This window comes from Trachemys scripta, chromosome 13 (genome assembly GCF_013100865.1).
Source record: "Trachemys scripta elegans isolate TJP31775 chromosome 13, CAS_Tse_1.0, whole genome shotgun sequence".
Classification (NCBI taxonomy): domain Eukaryota; kingdom Metazoa; phylum Chordata; order Testudines; family Emydidae; genus Trachemys; species Trachemys scripta.
Window position 1 is genome coordinate 43,215,506 of NC_048310.1, and position 18,337 is coordinate 43,233,842.

Consider the following 18,337-nt stretch of genomic DNA (forward strand, 5'->3'; position numbering starts at 1 on the left):
AAGCTGCCAGTGCTCTGTGGGATTTCCAGGAGACCCACTGTACTGGGAGGAAGAGGGGGTGCCGGTCTCTCTGGGCCCTGCGTGAGCCCGGGGCTGTGTCTCGGAGAGCAGCTGGGCGTGCTGGCCTGCATGTGGTGCTACAGCGACCTCTGCTGGCAGGTCAGGGTATTGAAGTGTCTGTCCCAGTGGTGAGTGTGCCCTGTGCTCAGGGCAGGGTGGGAGCCGCCACACTGCACCGCCAGGCTCCAGTTACCTGGTCCGCACTGGTGCCGCACTCACCTGTGTGGCGCTGGGACTTCTGGGGTAAGTCCCAGGCTGCTTTGCACTGCAGTGAGTGAGCTGTTCCTTCCCAGGGAATTGTGGGGAACGTGTCTGTCCGGGCCACGCAGGGGGAATTGTGGGAAAGGTGGAGAGGACTCTCAGCAGTCGCGTGGCTTAGCCTGGGTTCTCTCTGTGAAGTGGGCCTGTGACCAGCCCCAGCGAAGGCAGAATTTGAGCTCTAGCTACAGCCAGGCCAGGCCAGCTAGCCTGGGGTTAAAGCAGCAGCACACTGGAGTGAGAGGAGGATGGGAGGGGGCGACACCCTGGTCAGAGCCCGGGTTAACTCTGCCGTGAAGACAGAGGAGGAGGGGAATAAAGCTCGTGTAGGGATCTTCCTTCTGCATGTGGTATCTCCATGGTGCAGGCTGTGCTGGGCCTCTGGTAACGGATGGTGCTCGGACGCCTCCGTCACACCAGGGCCGTGCATGCCCTGAGGGGGGCAGATGGGGTGCAGGGCCATCTCAGAGAACACCTCGGTCTGAACTGGCTGGCAGAGAGCTAGGTTCCAGCCTGGTGCGGCATGCTGCAGGGGCTGGCAGCTCTGGAATTCCCACATTCGTCGTCTCCCCAGCACTTGGTGCGGGGCGTGCTGGCTGGCCCAGTGGGCCCGGCTACTGTCCTCACATGGCAGTAAGCCCCACTCGGAGGCTCTCGGTGGATCTGTTAACACAGGATCCCCTTTCGGAGCTCCCACCTCCCTGGGCGCAAGCAAGCTGCAGCTCTGAGTCCTGGGTCTCAGGTGCAAAGCTCTCCACAGGACGCGCAGTGTAACGAGCTGGTGGGGGCTCTGCCCCCTGGTGCTTCCTCGGGGGGGAGGGAGTCCGGAAGTGGGCCGATCTGCCTGGCTGCTGCCTGATGGGGGGGCACCAATCACGAGGAGGAAGCCTGTCCTGCTCAGGGACCCTGTTTGCCAGGCTTGTGGTGCTGTTTCCTAGGGGCGTATCCATGGTCCAACCTGGTTGCAATCTTAGAGGAGCGCAATGGGGCCGACACGGAGCTGCTGGTGTTTGCGATGACACTGATCAACAAGGTCAGTACCGCGAGGCAGAGCGGCCGCAGCCCGGCACATCCCGCCCACCCCCTGGCTGCTCAGAGGACAAAGAACAAGCGGCTGTGGTTTGGAGCATGTTTCGTGCATTCCTGGGAGTGGCTCCCATGTTGCTCCTTCCTCCCACCCCTGCCCTTCACCTGTGCAGTCCTGCTCTGGCGCCTGGGCTGGGAGGTGTGGGCAAGAGGCCTGCTAGCCCCTGTGCCGCGGGCTGGCCTGACTCCGTCTCCTTGGTGTTGCTCAGACGCTGGCGGCCCTCCCGGACCAGGACTCGTTCTACGACGTGACAGACTGCCTGGAGCAGCAGGGGATGGAGAGCATTGTGCAGCGCCACATGCACAACAAAGGCCTGGATCCTGACGTGAAGCAGCAGTTTGCAATCTACGAAGTGAGTGCATTTCCTCTCCATGGGCCGCAGCCCCCTGCCTGTCCATCTTCCCTGCCCTCGGGTGCAGGCCAGAGGCTTGGAAGGACTCACACACACACACCCTTACGCAGGGGGTTCTGGGATTGCCCTGGCCACACCTACGGGAGCATCCTGCCTGCAGGGAGGTGCCCTGGAGGTTGGACAGGAAGGTGAGGACCTGCCAGGTACTGACAGATGCTCCAGCCTCCGTGGGGCTGGACAGGTCACTGGGCTGTTGGGACAGGCCTAGCGCTGCCGACCCCAGAGCCTGGGGTCGCTGCCCCACATAGCAATGTTGTATCTCCCCCCAGCCAGGCCTGATCTCAGCTCCCCTCCCCAGCCCGCAGAGGGGATGGAGACGGTCTCTGGCTCGCAGAGGGGTTGTGCCGAGTAGCTGCACTCTCCCCTGTTGTCACACTCGGCACCCCGTGGCTAGACGTTAGTTGCTCCCCGGTGAGGCCGATGGGTGCTGGGGGCGTTCACGCCTCTTGGAGCCGTTGCTTTAGGCTGTCAGCAGGCTCAGGCAGAGGAGGCAGCCTTGGTTCACACTTGTGTGAAGCTGGGAGGTTATGTCCATCGCCGCGAGGGCTAGAAATCTATTGTGTGGTTAAAAGGAGAGCGTCAACGCCGTGGGGACGGACTCGGTCAGGTGAGCAGAGGCAGGCAGGCAAACAGCTGAGCCCGGTGGGCATAGGAGCCCCATGACAGCAGCTGGGAGGCAGCCCAGCGTATCCTGGCACGCTCTGCCCGTGTGCTGCTCTCCGCAGACCTCGCTCAGACACGAAGACGGAGTGGAAGAGCTGCCGCCGGGGGCGCGCAAGGAGCGGCGGAAAACAGACGAGAACCGGCGGGGCCGGCGCTCCCTGGGTGGCAACGTAGATGCCGGAGCCGGTGCAAGCTCCCCAAGCCCAGCCGTGGAGGACAACAAGCTGCCTGAGCCGTCCAGCCCCCTGAGGGAACCCACCGCCGAGACGGGGACGGAGAGCAGCCCAGCTCCGTGAGTACTGGGCGTTCGGCAGGGACAGGCAGGCTGGCCAGTAGCTGTGTGCGGTGTGCAGGAACAGAGCTGGGTTCTGGGGGGTTGGGGCAGGACTGTTCGAAGGGTTTGGGTGGTACTGCAGAGGCTGGGGCAGACCTGAGGCCGTGGGCTGGGCATGCCCAGCCAGGGATCTGCATGTGGCGAGCTGTGATCTGCTCCATCTCCCACTCCTCAGGGCTGGCTTAGCCACGCTGGACCTGCAGGGCTCCTGTCCGGGTGCTTGGCCTGGGTGGGCACCCTGAATGAAGTGTCTGTGGCCAGGCCCCGAGTCTCCGTGTGCGCCCCTTGCAGGTGAATGATGGGGTGCTGTGTGTGATCCATTGAAACGTCACAGGCTGGCCGCACGGCTGCAAAGAGGGGCTGGCTCGTGGGGCGTAGGCTGACTCTGCGCTGCTGCCGTTTCAGGCCCTGCTTCGAGAGTGTTTACAACAGCACGTCCAACGTGCGGCTCTCTGCGCCGGCCTCCCCGGAGGAGAGGGAGCACCCCAGCTTGGGGGAGAGGAGCATTTTCAAGTGAGTTGCCTCAACTTGGCGGGAACTGAGGAGTGTGTGCTGGCCCTGCTGGGGCACGGCGCGAGACAGGCCTGGGGGAGGCTCTGGGCAGGACACTGAGGGAGCGTGAGTCTGCGGGGGGGCACTGTGAGGCCAGAGGGACTGCGAGGCAGAGACACCTCTCCCCCCCCACTCCCTGTCCCATCCCCTCTCAGCAGAGATACCCCAGAGTGCGTCTACACAGCAAAATAAATAAATAAATAAATAAATAAACCACCTGAGAGCCCAGGTCAAGTAACTCAGGCTGGCGCTGTGGGGCTGAAAACAGCAGTGTGGATGTTCCTGCGCGGGCTCTGAGACCCTCCCCCCCTCAGACTTGGCGCCAGGGGTTTTCTTTGCAGTGTAGATGTCCCCACACTGACCTGAGCTGGGGCCTGTCCATGGTCTCAGGCGCTCTGGGTGTGTTCCAGCAGTGGGTCGTGGCACTGTGTAGCCCCAGGGCCCTTCCTGTGGGGGACCAGGGGGGAGCCCATCGACAGCCCATCCTCCTGGGGATGCCTGGGCCCCTGGCCTGCACAAGAAGGGCTGTGTGCGACAGGGAAGGCCGGTTGTGGATCCGGAATGGTTCCTAGGGCTCGGGAGCCAGCCCCCCCGTGGAGGAGCAGGGCTCCTTGGGAGCTCCAGGTGATGATGGGAAGGGAGCTGTGTGGAGGGAAGCTGTCCGGGTGTGTAGCGGATGGGCCGGCAGGAGGGGGCAGCACTGTGTGAGAGGGACCCAGCCTACACTGTCCACACTCGCGGGGCGCTCTGGAGTCAGCATGCTGACGTACCCCGTGGAGACAGCACACTGCAGGGCGGGGTTCCCAGCTGTTGGCCTCTGGGCCCTGCTCAGCTGGGTGGAGGCGTCTAGTGGGTGATCAGTACCCTCCCAAAGGGGGAAAAGGGAAAGGCCCTCCAGCATCCAGCCAGCGTGCTCCCCCCCGCAGAGTGGGGTCTCTGCGAATACCGGGATCCCAGCCAGCGCCATGGGAATGGCCTGCCCGCCTGCCCACTCCTCTGCTGGCGGTGCCCCCTCGGGCTCAGCTCAGGCAGGCTGTCCCCAAGTGGATGGGTGGCATCTCTAGCTCCGGCTCTCTCACTCTCTGCTCCTTCTCTCGGCACTGATTCTCCTCTGCCTCAACTTTCTTTCCTTTTTCAGACTTCACCAAACTGCCCCTGTTTGGTAAGTGACACAGAGGCTGCGTGCGTGTGCATGTGACCCTTCCCGGCATGCTCCTCCCGCGTGCTGTGGCTAGTTTCCTCTCCCTGCCTGCGGCTGGTCTGTCTAGGCCGCCTCTCCCTGCGCTCTATTATGCTGGAGCATGGGCGCTGCACTGGGGTTTGCTTGCATGAGGCTGCATCTGCTGCTTCCAGGCCTGGGTCTCCTCTGAGTGCTGGCCACACGAGTCTGTCCCCATTACGTGCTTTGCGTTGCCGGGCAGCACTTCCTGAAACTCCTTCGTTGGGCTGGGAGCTACGTTCCACTCAGCAATCAAGGTCCCATCTTTCCTGATCACTCACCACTGAGCCAGCCACACGAGGCTTTCTCCTAGGCTGGGGCCAGAGACCTCCTCTTGGCGCTGAGCTTGTCCAGCCACCTCCACAACGACATAGGAAACCCCCCTGCTTGTCTCTGCAGCACTTCCCCCCCTCTGCCCCCGTCCCCTCTCTGTAATCTTGAGGGCCAGCAGAGCACCATGCAGCCTGCCCCACTGCCCCTCGCCAGCATGTTGGTTCTTAGTCAGCCATAACCCCAGACGTGGTGCGCAGAGCACGCAGCAAGCGACCGGCTAGCCCGCTGCTGGGGCGTGTGGAGCGGCCTGGTGCAGGCCCATGTCTGAGTGAAGCCTGAGCCGCTGCACTCTGACTGCTGGGCTGGCGGTGCCATCCTTGGGGTTGGGGTCTCTGTGTGAGTCCCTCGTGCTGTTCATTTGGGCTGGCCCCTTGCTCTGTGCCTGGATGGAGGGGAGCGGGGAGTTGCCTGGTTATGGCCGGGTCCCCTTGAGGGTTCCAGCATCGGGTTCAGCAGCTGGGCCTGCCCCGGGGCGTCACTAGAACCCGCGTTCCGGAGGCTGCTGTGCGTGGCTGGAGGCTGGCTGTGTTAACTGACAGCTCGTGTGCTGTGGGCGCTGAACTGGGTGTGAAAATGGCTGCCCTCCAAAATGGCTGCCGGGACGCCCTCTGGAGGCATGGTGGGTATGGGAAGGGTGGCAGCCCCCCACCCCTCCACGAGCCCTTGCAAAGGACTGGCCCGTGTGTGGAACCCCATTCCTTGCCCCAGGGACCTTCACCACGGCTGCTCCTGTAACGGTCGTGGGGGGAGGGAGCACCTCTGCTGAGGGAGGGGACGACCAGACTGATGGTGGCAGCCTGTCGAGTGACCAGCGTGCGCTATGCCCAGGGGGCTGTCGGCTGGCCTGGGGGGCAGGAGGATCGCACACGGGGTGCTGAGCCCCTCGTCTCTGAGCCCATAGTTAGTGGATCTCGCTTCTCCAGACATGGCTATCGGTTGGACAGGGCTGCTGCACAGCAGGGATTTTCCCAGTCTGGTGCGCAACGGGCGCTCTCAGCAGAGGTGGGCCCAATGCAGCGGCCGGGGGATGTCCCTGGGCTGGACAAGAGGCTCAGAGCGGCACGGGGAAGCTCCGATTGTGGTGGTAGATGTAGGATATGTTGACACTGCGAGTTAGCCCAGAGTCAGTAGAACACGACGTAGCAGAGCTGGGGTTTGCTAACCTCGGGCTTCAGCGTCTACGCTCATTTGTAACCCCAGGTTAGGAGAGGTTGGGTCCCAAGCTGGGGGTCCAGCGTCTTGACTGCATTATAGGCCCGTGTCCAAGCACCCGTATCCCAGGCTTCCCAGCATGTGACTGCTCTAGCCCTTTGCGGGGAAGACGTGACCATCCACCAAACGTGACTGCCAAGCAGACAAGGGAAGTCGGGCCGTGCGATATTTTTGGCAGATGCCCAGAGCACGAGACCAGTGGAGCTGCGTCTACCCTGCAAAGCAATAGGGGTCGGACCCTGGGTCCTGGCTTGGACTCTGCCCCCTTATGGGACCCTGGGCTTGCCTTGCAGTGTAGACATTCCCTTAGGGTGCGTCCACACTGGAGCTGGGGGTGTGATTCCCTGGACCCGTGCTAGCTCTGATCACGATAGCCTGATCAAATAGTGTCGCTGGGAGGGGCTGTCTGCCCCCAGTACAGTGCCAGCCCAGATATTCTACACGTACCTGAGCAGCTAGCCCCTCACGCTGCTCCTAGCGCACTAGCTCGGTCAGAACTGGTGCTGTATGTCGCCCTGAGGTGGAGCTGACACCTGCAGCCCAGACGTGCCCTTAGATGGATTGGCCTGGAGAGCACTGGGGAGAGCAGGGGCTGGCAGCACAGGGGGCAGTGCCGTTCGCTCTGGGGCATGCCGTGCCGTTTGTGCTCGGGCTGGAGACCATGGGGCTGCCCTGACGCTGAGAGGCAGCTGCCGTGTGGAGCTGAGAGGCGGTTGCCGTGTGGAAAGCATGTGGAAAGCATGCGGAAAGCATGGGCCGCACCGGGCAGCAGTGCTAACTGCTCTTTTCTCTCAGGCGAGAGGAGAGTCCCCCTTTGCGTGGGGACAAGCCCGTTCTGAGGAAGTTTGAGTAAGTACAGATGTGGGCGCATCTTCAGATGTGCCCTCAGTCCCGCTGGAGCCAGGCCTGGGCGCCCCCGGAGCAGAGCAGGTGTAACGATGTAGTTCTGGCGGGACTGAGAGTGCCAATTCAGGACAAATTGTTCAAACAGGGCAGTTACAGCCCAAGGCTGGGGTTTTTCCACCTCTAAGGCAAACCAAACCAGCCAGACAGTGAAGACTTTGGTCTCACCCCACTGGCTAACCACAAGTCACACAAGCAATTCCCTTAGACACTCCAGTTTCCCAGTATCACCACCAGTGCCACTAGTTATGGGGACAAATGGTTATGAAAACCAATACCCCAGTAAAAGAAAAAAGGTTATTTCGATGCCAAAGGACCAAGCCCCAGACCCAGGTCAATATACAAATCAGATCTTACCCACAAATTACGCTGTTGCCAATCCTTTAGAATCTAAAATCTAAAGGTTTATTCATAAAAGGAAAAAGATAGAGATGAGAGTTAGAATTGGTTAAATGGAATCAATTACATACAGTAATGGCGAAGTTCTTGGTTCAGGCTTGTAGCAGTGATGAAATAAACTGCAGGTTCAAAATCAAGTCTCTGGAACATCCCCAGCTGGGATGGGTCATTCAGTCCTTTGTTCAGAGCTTCAGTTTGTAGCAAAGTCCCTCCAGAGGTAAGAAGCAGGATTGAAGACAAGATGGAGACGAGGCATCCGCCTTTTATAGTCTTTTCCGGGTGTAAGAACACCTCTTTGTCCTTACTGTGGAAAATTACAGCAAAATGGAGTCTGGAGTCACATGGGCCAGTTCCTGCATATTTTGCTGAGTTGCAAGGCGTATCTGCCTTCTCTCAATGGGTCAGTTGTATAGCTGATGGTCCTTAATGGGCCATCAAGCAGGCTAGGCAGAGCTAACACCAACTTGTCTGGGATGTCTCCCAGAAGCATAGCATAAGTTTGAAATACAGACAGTATAGAGCCAATATTCATAACTTCAACTACAAAATTGATACACACATATAGACAACATAATCATAACCAGCAAACCATAACCTTGTCTTGGACACCTCATTTGTCCCCCTTTATACAAGATTTGGTGCCACTACAGGTCCTTGGTTGCAACCATGTTCTATATGGTCCCAGATTATATCAATAACGTCACAGCAGGGCTTGGGTGTTGTTCTCTAAGGTAAATGTCACATGGGTCGTGGGAGCTGGGGGCTGATTGGCTCCCACACATCTGCCTCCCCAAGGCGTGTGTGGTTGCACTTCCCTCTGCTGAGCTGGGTGACAGTGCCCGTCCGAGCCTGGCTTGGGCTGTATCCTCCAGGGCAGAGAGGCTGGGCTGTGGAAAGAGGGGAGATTGGTTTCCTTGACTCCCTCCAGCGTGCTTTGTGGGTAACTCAGCCCCCACAGCGAGCGATAGACACACATTGGTCCCAGCCCTAGCAGGACCCTCCAGCCCTGCCTAGCTCCTTAGAGCACTCTAGCTTGGGAAGCCGTGAGCTTCAAACCGTGTGCTGGAAGATTTTTAGTGTTTCAACCTTTCCGGGTGTCTGGGCTCCCTGGGCAGTGCCAGAAGCTAGTGGCTTTCGGAGCTAGAACCCTACAGAGTTCGATAGGGGCCCCTGGCTGCAGGCCCAAGTCTGTGAGACCCTCTGCCGGGGACTCCGGAGCTTTGGGGAGCCGGGCGCCTATGTCTGTAGGGGGCGAGCCACACCGCAAGGGCTGACGTACAGCGCTGTGAATAGATTGTACCTTAGCATTGCCTTTGAGGATCGAATCAGGCAGCGCTCGTGGCGTGAGCAGAAACCGACCTGCGGAATAGTAGGGGGAGCTGGCGCGGTGTCCAGGCCAGCCGGGCACAAGCTCTGCGGCGGGGCCCCTGGGTCCTTCAGTGCTGCTGTGCCGCCAGCTGCAGCATTGCGGTGGGTCCCTTGCTGTGGCAGACGTCAGTGTCGTGAATCGCATCGGGCAGGGAGTCGGTTGGGCAGACCAGCAGACCAGCATGAGATTGCTCATTTTGCCTGGCCACCCCGTTTTCCATTCCGACTGTGCGGCAGAGGTGTGCCCGAACAGCACAGGACCCAGACGTTGTCAGGGAAGCTGGAGACGATGGTTGCTGGCGCTTTTGGCACCAGCGAGTCAATTTGGGACTGAGAGATGCACACATTAGCTGGGTATCTCTTGCTAATACGATCAGCAGTAAAGTAGTTAACTCTGAGCCCTAATGATGACGGTTTAATTGTTAGCTCTGCAGTCAGGGGAAGGGGTATCTCCCCAGGCTGAGCGGCTGTTTCAGGCTGAAGGCAGACTGGGGAGACAGCAATGGAGCGGCACCTGTTTCCCAGATCTCAGGGTGACATCGCGGCCACTAGTGCTGGGGGCAGCTTCTTCCGCTAAATAAAAGCTGGGTTCCTGGAGCGTAATTTTGCGGCGAGCGGCACGTTTCGCAGCGAGTTCTGAGGCTGCAGGATCCCCCAGGCCCTATGGGAACTGTCTCCCTTGTTTTCAGTTAGCCTGTGCCCTGGGTTTTGTTACATTCCTAGCTACCCCCAGGGCTGAGATTTAAAGCAAGCTCATGTAATGTCCAGGGAGCCCCGGAAACCTGAGAGGAGCCATTTTTGACATCTTTGAACTGCCCTCGTTGAACATTTTCCTGGGGAACTTCCCCAGCCTGCCCGGAGAAGGAGGGGCTGTCGATCCAGGACACCAGGCGAAGGGAGAGTCCCTGCTCTGTTAAACTACCTTCAACGCACTCGGCAACCCTAACTCTGGAGCCCTTCCCGTCTCCCCACTGGCCTCTCGCATGCCTGCTTTCCCCACAGCCAGAATGCGTCCACCTCTGGGCTGTGGGTGGCAGCCTGGCACAGTGCTGCACATGAGGGTGGGGAGCGAAGGCAGCAGGATCCTAGCTGGGAACTGCAGTGTGACCCCGGCCCCGGGGACCACTCGAATCCCTAGGCAGGAAGACTGCACCATGCGTGTTGGCAGCTTTCGGGGGGGCTGCCCATCGCGTAAGGGGGCCGGGAGTGTCAGAGGGGGCAGTGAGGTGATTTACAGGGTGTCAGAGCTGAGCGGATGCCTGGGTTTTCTCTGCCCCAGTGTGGGACGGAGGAGCTGGGGACACCAGAGCTTCCTCATGCGCAGGTGCTCGGATGTCTGGCCAGGCCATCCCGGCGGCGGGAGGGGTAGGCTGCTGGACCTGGGTGGCTGTAGGCGGGTGCTGGCCTGACACACACATGGCTCCGCGTACTGTGTGGTGGGGTGTGTGCTCTGACCCGAGAGGCGGAGGGTGTCAGGCATGCCAGCAGTGCTGTCCCGGGACACGGCTGCCTCTGCTAGACACGTGCACCGTGGCCCTGTGCCCTGCCTGCATGCGGCTGGTCGCAGACATTCAACTCCCTTTTGCAGAGCTCGCTTCTTGGAAAACCTGGCTTCATCCCAAAAGGAGAAGCTGTCTGCGATGTCCAAGGGGCGGCTTGACGTCCTCGCCGAAGCCATTCCAGGGGGCGGCCAGCTCAGCCCAGAGCCACCCCCAGCAGGTACGCAGGTCTTGTGTGCCCAGTGCGTGCCATGCAGCCCAGAGGGGCGGCGTGCCACCCCCAGCAGGTACGCAAGTCCCGTGTGCCCGGTGCGTGCCATGCAGCCCAGAGGGGCAGTGTGCCACCCTCAGCAGGTACGCAGGTCCTGTGTGCCTGGTGTGTGCCACCCTGCCGCTGCCTGTCATTTCCAGCCCCTCCGTTCCCAAGTGACCAGGAGCCAGGCTGCAAGGTCTCATCACAGCCCCCTCCCTTCTAGGGCCCATGAGCACCTGGAGGCAGGGATCCAGCTCCAATCCTGCTGCAGGCCTTGGCCCACTGGGCGTGTGCTCCAGACAGCTGGCAGGACCATGGGGCTCTGCCTGGCTCCGGTGGGAGCGCGCACAGACGCTGCGCATGGGATCTGGGGCTGGCTGTGCAGGTACCAGCCAGGCCAGTGTCTGTGTGAGCAGCCGCCAGATGCCGGGAGCCCCCTCTCCCCTGGAGGAGTGGGACCCGCCCACTAGGGAAATTCCCCACCATTGCAGGGACTGCACACACGCCCTGGGGGTGGGAGGGGTGATGCCCCAGGGGCCAGCCCGCACTCCCCACCTTGCCCCTGCCCTGCCCAGCGGCACCAGGCTGCCTAACAACTGCTGTGTCCGGGCTGCAGGGAGGCTGGCGCTGAGCGAGGAGAAGGAGCAGAATGAGACGGCGAACGAGCAGGAGCCGCACCTGCCGTCAGTCGGGATCGCTCCAGGGAGGGACGAGAAAGGAGACGGCACATCAGGCAAGGACCCGCCCTGGGACACCCTGTGGCCAGATGCTCCTGCAACCTGAGTGACCCTCTGCTCCCCTCCCCCAAACGCGCCTGCTTCAGTCACTAGGGACCCAAACCCCCACCACCTTGAACCGCCTGGCACCTCCCGGAGCCCCCTGCTGCTTGCCAGGCTCTAGCATTCCCTCCCAGTTGTGCCAAGTGACCGCCTGTCCTGCCACCCCGGAGAGGCGCATCTAGTGCCGGGGGTGGGCTTTGCTGCAGCGGGAGTCACTGACCTGGGGGGCCCTGGGCAAAGGGGCTGTGGCAGTGAGTGAGAGCGGGGGGGGGGGGGAGTGTAATGGAACTCCTGGATGCCGGGTTGAGCTCGCAAACTCAGAACGGCATGCCATGGAGGTGCCTGGTCTCTGCCCCCGCCCCATGTCCAGCACTGGGTCTTGCAGTGCAGGAGATCTGGGTCTCGGAGCCAGGACAGCCTGCAGGGAAAGGTGCCAGGCCAGCTCTAGCCTCACGTCTAGGGAAGCGCAGGTGAAGCGTGCTGGGGTGCAGGGACGCAGTGGGAAGGTGAATGCCCTGGACACGCTCTGTCCTCTGGTTCCTCCACAGGGCGCTGTGTCCCCCAGCAGGAGAGCGCCGATCCCTGCCGCTCCGTCTCCTCGGACAAGAAGCTGATGCGTGACATGCTGTTTGCCAAAAGCCACGTGGAGCCGGAGCGGGACCTGCTCGTCCCTGAAGCGTCAGCCTCTGCCCAGCGCCACCGAGCGGCTGGGGACCGGCCGAGCCAGGCAGAGCTGCAAGGCAGTCAGGACCTGGAGAACGCCAGGCCCCATGGCAAGGCCCCTGACGGGCAGGTCTCTGGCGCCCGGACCCGGCTCCCGCGCACCCAGTCCAGTGTCGAGGCAGAAGCCAACGCTCAGAACGTGGAGCGGGCCCTCCTGACCCCGTTTAAAAAGGACTTTGAGTTCATGTGGGATCGTCCGGAGGCCGGCCCCATGCTGCTGAAGATCAAAGACCTGGACTTCTCAGACCTGGGTGAAGAGGAAGATTTTGATGCCTTAGAGCAAGGGGCAGTAGGACATGACTCTTTCCATGTGCCTCCTCCACCACCTCCTGGCACTGGGGCACTGACTGCAGGAGGCCTCCTGGCTCCCCCGCCACCACCACCACCCCCTCCTCCTAGCTGTCCCCCCCCCCCCGGCTGTCCTCCGCCCCCCCCACCCCCTGTTCCTGGCTGCCCACCCCCTCCTGCGTTGCTGGGCCCCCCTGCGCCAGATGGCCGTTCCCCTGCCAAGAAGAAGAAGACGGTGAAGCTCTTCTGGAAGGAGCTCAAACACCCCAGTTCCCATGCTGGGGCTGGCCGGTTTGGCCGGGGCACCGTGTGGGCGTCCCTGGAGAGAGTGGAGATTGACGCGGCCAAGCTGGAGCATCTCTTTGAGTCCAGAGCGAAGGAAGTGCTGAGTTCCAAGGTATGCAGCAGGTCGGGGGCCAGCGGGCCAGTCCTGACAGCCTGCAGTGGGTGTTGGGGCACTGTGGGGTGTGGCCCGAGCGCTGGCTGCTGTGGCATGCAGGGCTCCCTGGGACTGGCAGGTGTCTCAGGCTCGTAGAGGAATATTGCTGGTGCGTGGGAGAGGCCCAGTGTGGAGCAAAGGCCTGGATTAGCTAGGTTTTCCTTGTCCCTCCCTTTCTCGTAGCGTCAGGAGGAGGATGGTCCTGCTGGACTTCCCGGAGCCTGGGGGGGTCACAGTCCCGGGCCCACAGTCCGAGCGATGCTCAGACACTGCACCCTTGGAGCGGTTCCTTTGGTTTGGTGCATCGAACGTCGTAGGAAAGCGCCCTCCTGGGTCATGGATCCCGTCCCTGCTGGCACACGCAGCCTGTGGACTAGTAGCCCTTTGCGGGGAAAGTGGAGTGAATTCAGTTTGTCCGTTCCTCTGGAAGATCTCACCGAACCCGCCTGTCTGTGACTGGTCCCCTGCTGGTAGCATCCCAGCTGCCTTCCCAGGGCCGGGCCGGTCTGCACTGCTAAGGCAGCCCAGGCTTGAGGGTGGGAGACGGTGTGGAGGGTAGGGCAAAATCCAGGTTTGCCACATGCCGAAAGATAAACCCAGGAGCAGACCGATTCCACGTTTTCTCCCAGGGTGTAACAGCCGCCCCAGCCGAGTGTGCGGTCCGGAGAGGGAGGATTGTGTGGCTTCTCAGAGGAGCGTAATATACCACGAGAGTGGAGAATGAAATTCAGCTCTGTTGGAAGTGAGCTAGTGGATCCAGGCTGCCCTGCACAGCCAGATCCTGGCTCTACAGGGCCCATTACAAGCGACGTTTCTGTAGCAGACGGTCTGTCTCCACAGCTGGTTCCCAGTTTGGGGCGCATGCCGCTATTTCTTGGTAACTGACCCCAGAGAGAGGGTCCACTCTTCCTTGGGGCCAGTCGAGCCCGGGCGCGTTAGTGTCCCCTCACTGGAGAGAGAAGGGGCCCAGTCTCTCCAGGCGCGGCTCGTCTTGCCCCTGGCATGGCCAGTGGCATCTCTGACAACCCGAGCCCAAGGAGGTGCTGGAGACGCTGGCTGTAGTGAAGGTGCAATAGCTCTGCTGTGACCCCTACCAGCCTGCCAGGCCGTGCTCTGAAATTGCAAGTTCTGTGGGGTAATCTCCTTACTTCTGGGGATAGCACTGCACCATGGTGCATGGGAGGGTGGTGAGGTGGAGCTGCCTTCACCGGATCCTCTGCGTTGGTGCTGATTTGAATAGCTCAATGGCCTGCCGGGGAAATGTGGCTGTGTTTCAGGGTAGCCCGTGCGCTCCTAACCTGCCTTTCAGCCCCTTTTCTTCCGTTTCCCATTGCCTGCCCCCCCCCCCCCCCCGAAGAAAGCTGCTGACGGGAAGAAGTGCACGGTGATCCTCGACCCCAAGAGGAGCAATGCCATTAACATCGGCCTGACGGTGCTGCCGCCCGCTCACATCATCAAGACGGCCATTCTCAACTTCGACGAGTTCGCCATTAACAAAGAAGGGATTGAGGTGAGGCTGCAGCGATTCCTCCCACGAGCTGTTTCTGGTAGTAAATGTTTCCGAGTAAAGAGCAGATGAGCTCCAGCCCTGGAGGGTCACCCTGCCCAAAGCGCGTCTCAATCCGTACTGGGTTTCTCCTCTCTCTTGTCCCTGCCGTGCACAGGGAGGCTAAGGGACTGGCCCAAGGCTGTCTGTGGCAGAGCAGGGCGTTGAACCGTGTCCACTAAATCCTAGACTAGTGCCCGGACACTGGACTGGCTCCTCTCTAGCCTGCAGTGTTCTCCGACAGCACTCCAGCTCCAGGGCTGCACATGCCACGCGGGTTTTCATAGACTTGCACAGCCCAGGCCAGAGCATTTCATGGTGTGGTTCTGCCTCGACTCAGCCCCCTCTGGAGCACAGCTCTTAGAAAGAGAGGCCCAGGTTTGATGTAAAGGCTGCAAGGGACAGGGAATCTGCCCCAGCGCTAGGTCACCTGTTCCAAAGCTTCATTATCTTCACTGCTAAAAAGGTGCACCCGATTCCGGTTTGAATTCTGTTGGCCAGCTTCCAACCACTGGATCTCCTTCAGTTTTTATCTGCTCGGCTAAAGAGCCCTCGGGTGTCAGTCTTCTCCCCATTGGCCCAGGAAGCCGCCCATCCAATATTCTGCTAGAGGAGCCTTAAATACCTTAAATAATTATCCTGTCATTCCTTCGGGACGTGGGCAGGGTGACTCCCAGGCCCAGTCCCTGGCTCGGCTTCCCCGTAGTGCATTTCCGACACGGGAAGGGAGTACTGGGGAGAAGCAGCTGCTGTTAGTAGCGTGGGAGCTGGCGCATTGTCTTCCCCAGCCTGTGAATGTTGCTGTGTTGGAGAGTGAGATTCCGGCACAGGCCCTGCGTTGTTCTTTCCTGACATCCCTCTGTGTCAGTTGCTGCATCTAGATGCTGGGTGGGCAGCCCCTGCGCATAGCTGGGTATTTGTGGGTTCCTTGCAAACAGCGTCTACCCCAGGCTGGCTGACCAGTCTCTCCCGGCCCTTCTCCAGCTCCAGAGTTCATCTGATCTCATTGCATTTTGGTTTTGCCCTGGGCTTGGCCCGTGGATGCCTGTGGTTTGGGGAGGATGAGTCGTTCCCCCACCCACTCTGTCCTTTGCTGCCATGTGGCTTAGCTTTGCAGGAGGGGTGCTTGACTGATTGCTCCTGGTTCCCCACTAACAACGAACAGTCCCTTGAAGGAGAGCCCCGCGTGCAAGCCCTTGTGAAGGCAGACTGGAGAGTGCTGTAAGATTGCATCCCCGTCCCCATCCCCTTTGCTCACAGCAGAGCTCACTCCCGGCTTCGCTGGTCCTTGTGTTCTCTTCTAGCCAGAGCGAGGAGAAAAGCACCCGTGCACCCCCAGGATATCGGCACTCCGGAGAGTTACTCTGCTGAGGCCAAGAGCGCGCAGGCCTGAAGGCTGTTTGGTTGCCCCGTGCCCTGTCGATGCCAGTCCCGGGGTGGGGTGGGGGAGGTGTCAGTACTCGCCCAGGTGGGCATAGCCAGTCCAATGAACCATGATGTGTGACCCTTCAAGGCTACCACTGAGGCCAGCTTGACACAGTACGGCCGGTACTACTCTCTGTTTGGGCAGCTAGACCTGACCTGCTGCCTCGGACGTGGGGCTCCTTGTGTCTTACAGAAAATCCTGACCATGGTTCCCACTGACGAAGAGAAGCAGAAGATCCAGGAGGCGCAGCTCGCCAATCCCGACGTCCCCCTGGGCTCAGCCGAGCAGTTCCTGCTCACCCTCTCCTCCATTAGTGAGCTCACGGCTCGGCTCCAGCTGTGGGCGTTCAAGCTGGACTATGAGAGCATGGAGCAGGTAATGGCGCAAACCCAGCCCACTGGCCGTTTCCCCGGCAAACCAGACCATGAACATCCCTGACCTTTGCGTTTGGTAGTGCAGATTCCCCTGGGCATTCCCCTGGATCTCTGCGCCCCCTGCCGTGCCTGGGGACTCTGTGGCAAGTCAGTCCCTGCCTGCTGTTCCCTTTGGATAGGGGCATGGTACAGCCACGCTCAGCAGATGTGGGCCAAGGGCCCGGGCCCGCTCTGCAGGGGCCGGCAGCCCAGCCTCCCAGGTGCAGGAATTCCCCTGGCTCGGGTGAGTTCCGCGTCCCTCATGCTGAATCCAAGGTCAGTGAGCCCACGCGGCGCTGCCCCCTGTCCCAGGGCGGAGCGGGACCCGGGCTGGCTGCGGCAAGGTCCCTGGCTCCCCGGCGGAGCGGTGAGTGCGTGCGGGGGCTGGAGCTGGGCGTCGCTGATTTACCAGTCACAGCAGCTGCACCTTTCCCTGTTCAGGAGATCGCGGAGCCTCTGTTTGACCTGAAATTGGGGATGGAACAGCTGGCCAAAAACCAGACCTTCAGGTGTATCCTGGCTACTCTGTTGGCCATGGGGAACGTCCTCAACGGCTCCCAGGTGAGGGGTAGAGGGAGGGACCTGGGGTCTCCTGCAGCTGCCAGCGCAGAGCTCCTGGGGGACGAGGTGGCTGCCAGCTGGGGCTTAGAAAGGGATGCAGAGTCCCCAGGGGGAACGGGGCCGGGCCGCCGTCGAAGCGGTGCGCCCAGACCTGCAGCTGTGCGTTAGAGAGCGGGTAATGCATGCAACAAGGAACTCGGCACCTGGGGCTAAGGTGCCAAGCTAGGTGGGAAATGCTGGGGGGGAGGGGGACTAGCTGCTGAGGGGGCCAGTGCCTAGTAGCAGGGGGACCTGTAGGGTCGCGCCCGGTGGGCTGACAGGGCTTAGTGCTGGAGGCTGGTCTGTTGTGTTGCTGCAGAACACACCAAGATCTTGTCAAGTGAAAATCCATGCAGGGAAGTGTAAGGGAGAGCAGAGCGGAGGATGGAGTCCGCTCAGTCGGACTGGAAGAAACTACTAAGGGGAATGGCTATCTGTGGAATTATGGTGTTAGGGCCCGCCTGGGATTGCGCCAGGTGCTGTACAAACACATTGTGGGAGGCAACCCTGCCCCCAAGAACTCATGGGCTAAACAGACAAGACGTGGGAGGGGAAACCGAGACAGAGAGAGGTGACGTCCACGCAGCAGATTGGCGGCTGTGCTCCCGGGTCAGCACTCTGCCCACTGCACTACGCACTGGTGTCCAGGGAAAACAAAGTGGGAGTAGACGGTGTGCAAGGCGGCAACGCCAAGCGCCAGAGCTATCTAGAGCAGCCCCAGTGAGACGCTGGGCCATAGCTGAGCTGAGCGGAAGGGGGTACAGAGAATGTCTGGAAGAATGGTGGGGAGGGGCTAATCGGATCAAATAGCTTCAGCCTCCAGAGGAGCAGATGGGGTGGAAACGGTGCTGGTGCATACCCCTGCCAGGGAGGGCCATGGGCCTGGGATTGCAGCTGTGAAACTCAGCCAGATCACGTGGGAGCCTGGCTGGAGAGGCACGGGGCAGTTGACTCCGGGAAGCGGGGAGGGGTGTCTGGCTGAGCCTGCGTTTGGGTTTCAGAGCCGGGGCTTCGAGCTCAGTTACCTGGAGAAGGTCTCAGAGGTGAAGGACACCGTGCACCGGCAGTCTCTGCTGCACCACCTGTGCCACGCGGTGGTGGAGAGGTTCCCCCAAACCAGCGACCTCTACTCGGAGATCGCAGCCATCACCCGCTCAGCCAAGGTAAGACGCGTGTCGGAACCGGCAGATATTCCAGCTGCCCCGCGGACCCGGGGAGCGACACCTGAGCCTGGCGAGCTGCGTGGCTTCTGCAGGCCTGGGGGCGGAACACGGGGTCACGTGGGGACGCAGGGCAGCGAGGGGATCCTGAGCGAAGCACGGCCACGGGTGTATCTTCGCTCCTTCCTCAGGTTGACTTTGACGAGCTGGCGGAAAGCCTGAGCCAGCTGGAGCGACGGTGCAAAGCATCATGGGACAGCCTGAAGGCCATCGCCAAGCACGAGACCAAACCGGGCCTGAAGAGCAAGCTGATGGACTTCCTGAAGGACAGCTCCCGGAAGATCCACGTTCTGAAGGTGGTGCACAGACGCATACTCCACAGGTCGGTCTGCCTGCTGGGCACGGACCCCC

The 18,337-nt window shown here is 61.0% G+C and overlaps 1 protein-coding gene across 2 annotated transcripts in view; it reads left to right on the forward strand.

The window, feature by feature from the left end:
* The first annotated feature begins 27 nt into the window (after positions 1-27).
* The window catches only part of LOC117886579 (FH1/FH2 domain-containing protein 1-like), a 21,985-nt gene continuing 3,675 nt past the window's right edge, over positions 28-18,337 (forward strand). Inside the window, exons 1-12 of one of the 2 annotated variants that reach the window (XM_034788531.1) lie at positions 28-1,351; positions 1,614-1,757; positions 2,543-2,772; positions 3,220-3,327; positions 10,389-10,519; positions 11,169-11,285; positions 11,880-12,739; positions 14,139-14,291; positions 15,946-16,128; positions 16,608-16,727; positions 17,768-17,929; positions 18,118-18,308. In XM_034788531.1, coding sequence (XP_034644422.1) covers positions 1,334-1,351; positions 1,614-1,757; positions 2,543-2,772; positions 3,220-3,327; positions 10,389-10,519; positions 11,169-11,285; positions 11,880-12,739; positions 14,139-14,291; positions 15,946-16,128; positions 16,608-16,727; positions 17,768-17,929; positions 18,118-18,308 — 2,417 coding nt within the window. In that variant the 5' untranslated portion in view covers positions 28-1,333. Of the gene's footprint in view, positions 1,352-1,613; positions 1,758-2,542; positions 2,773-3,219; positions 3,328-4,504; positions 4,529-10,388; positions 10,520-11,168; positions 11,286-11,879; positions 12,740-14,138; positions 14,292-15,945; positions 16,129-16,607; positions 16,728-17,767; positions 17,930-18,117; positions 18,309-18,337 lie in introns of those variants that run through there. The other variant, XM_034788532.1, reaches the window with a different exon arrangement.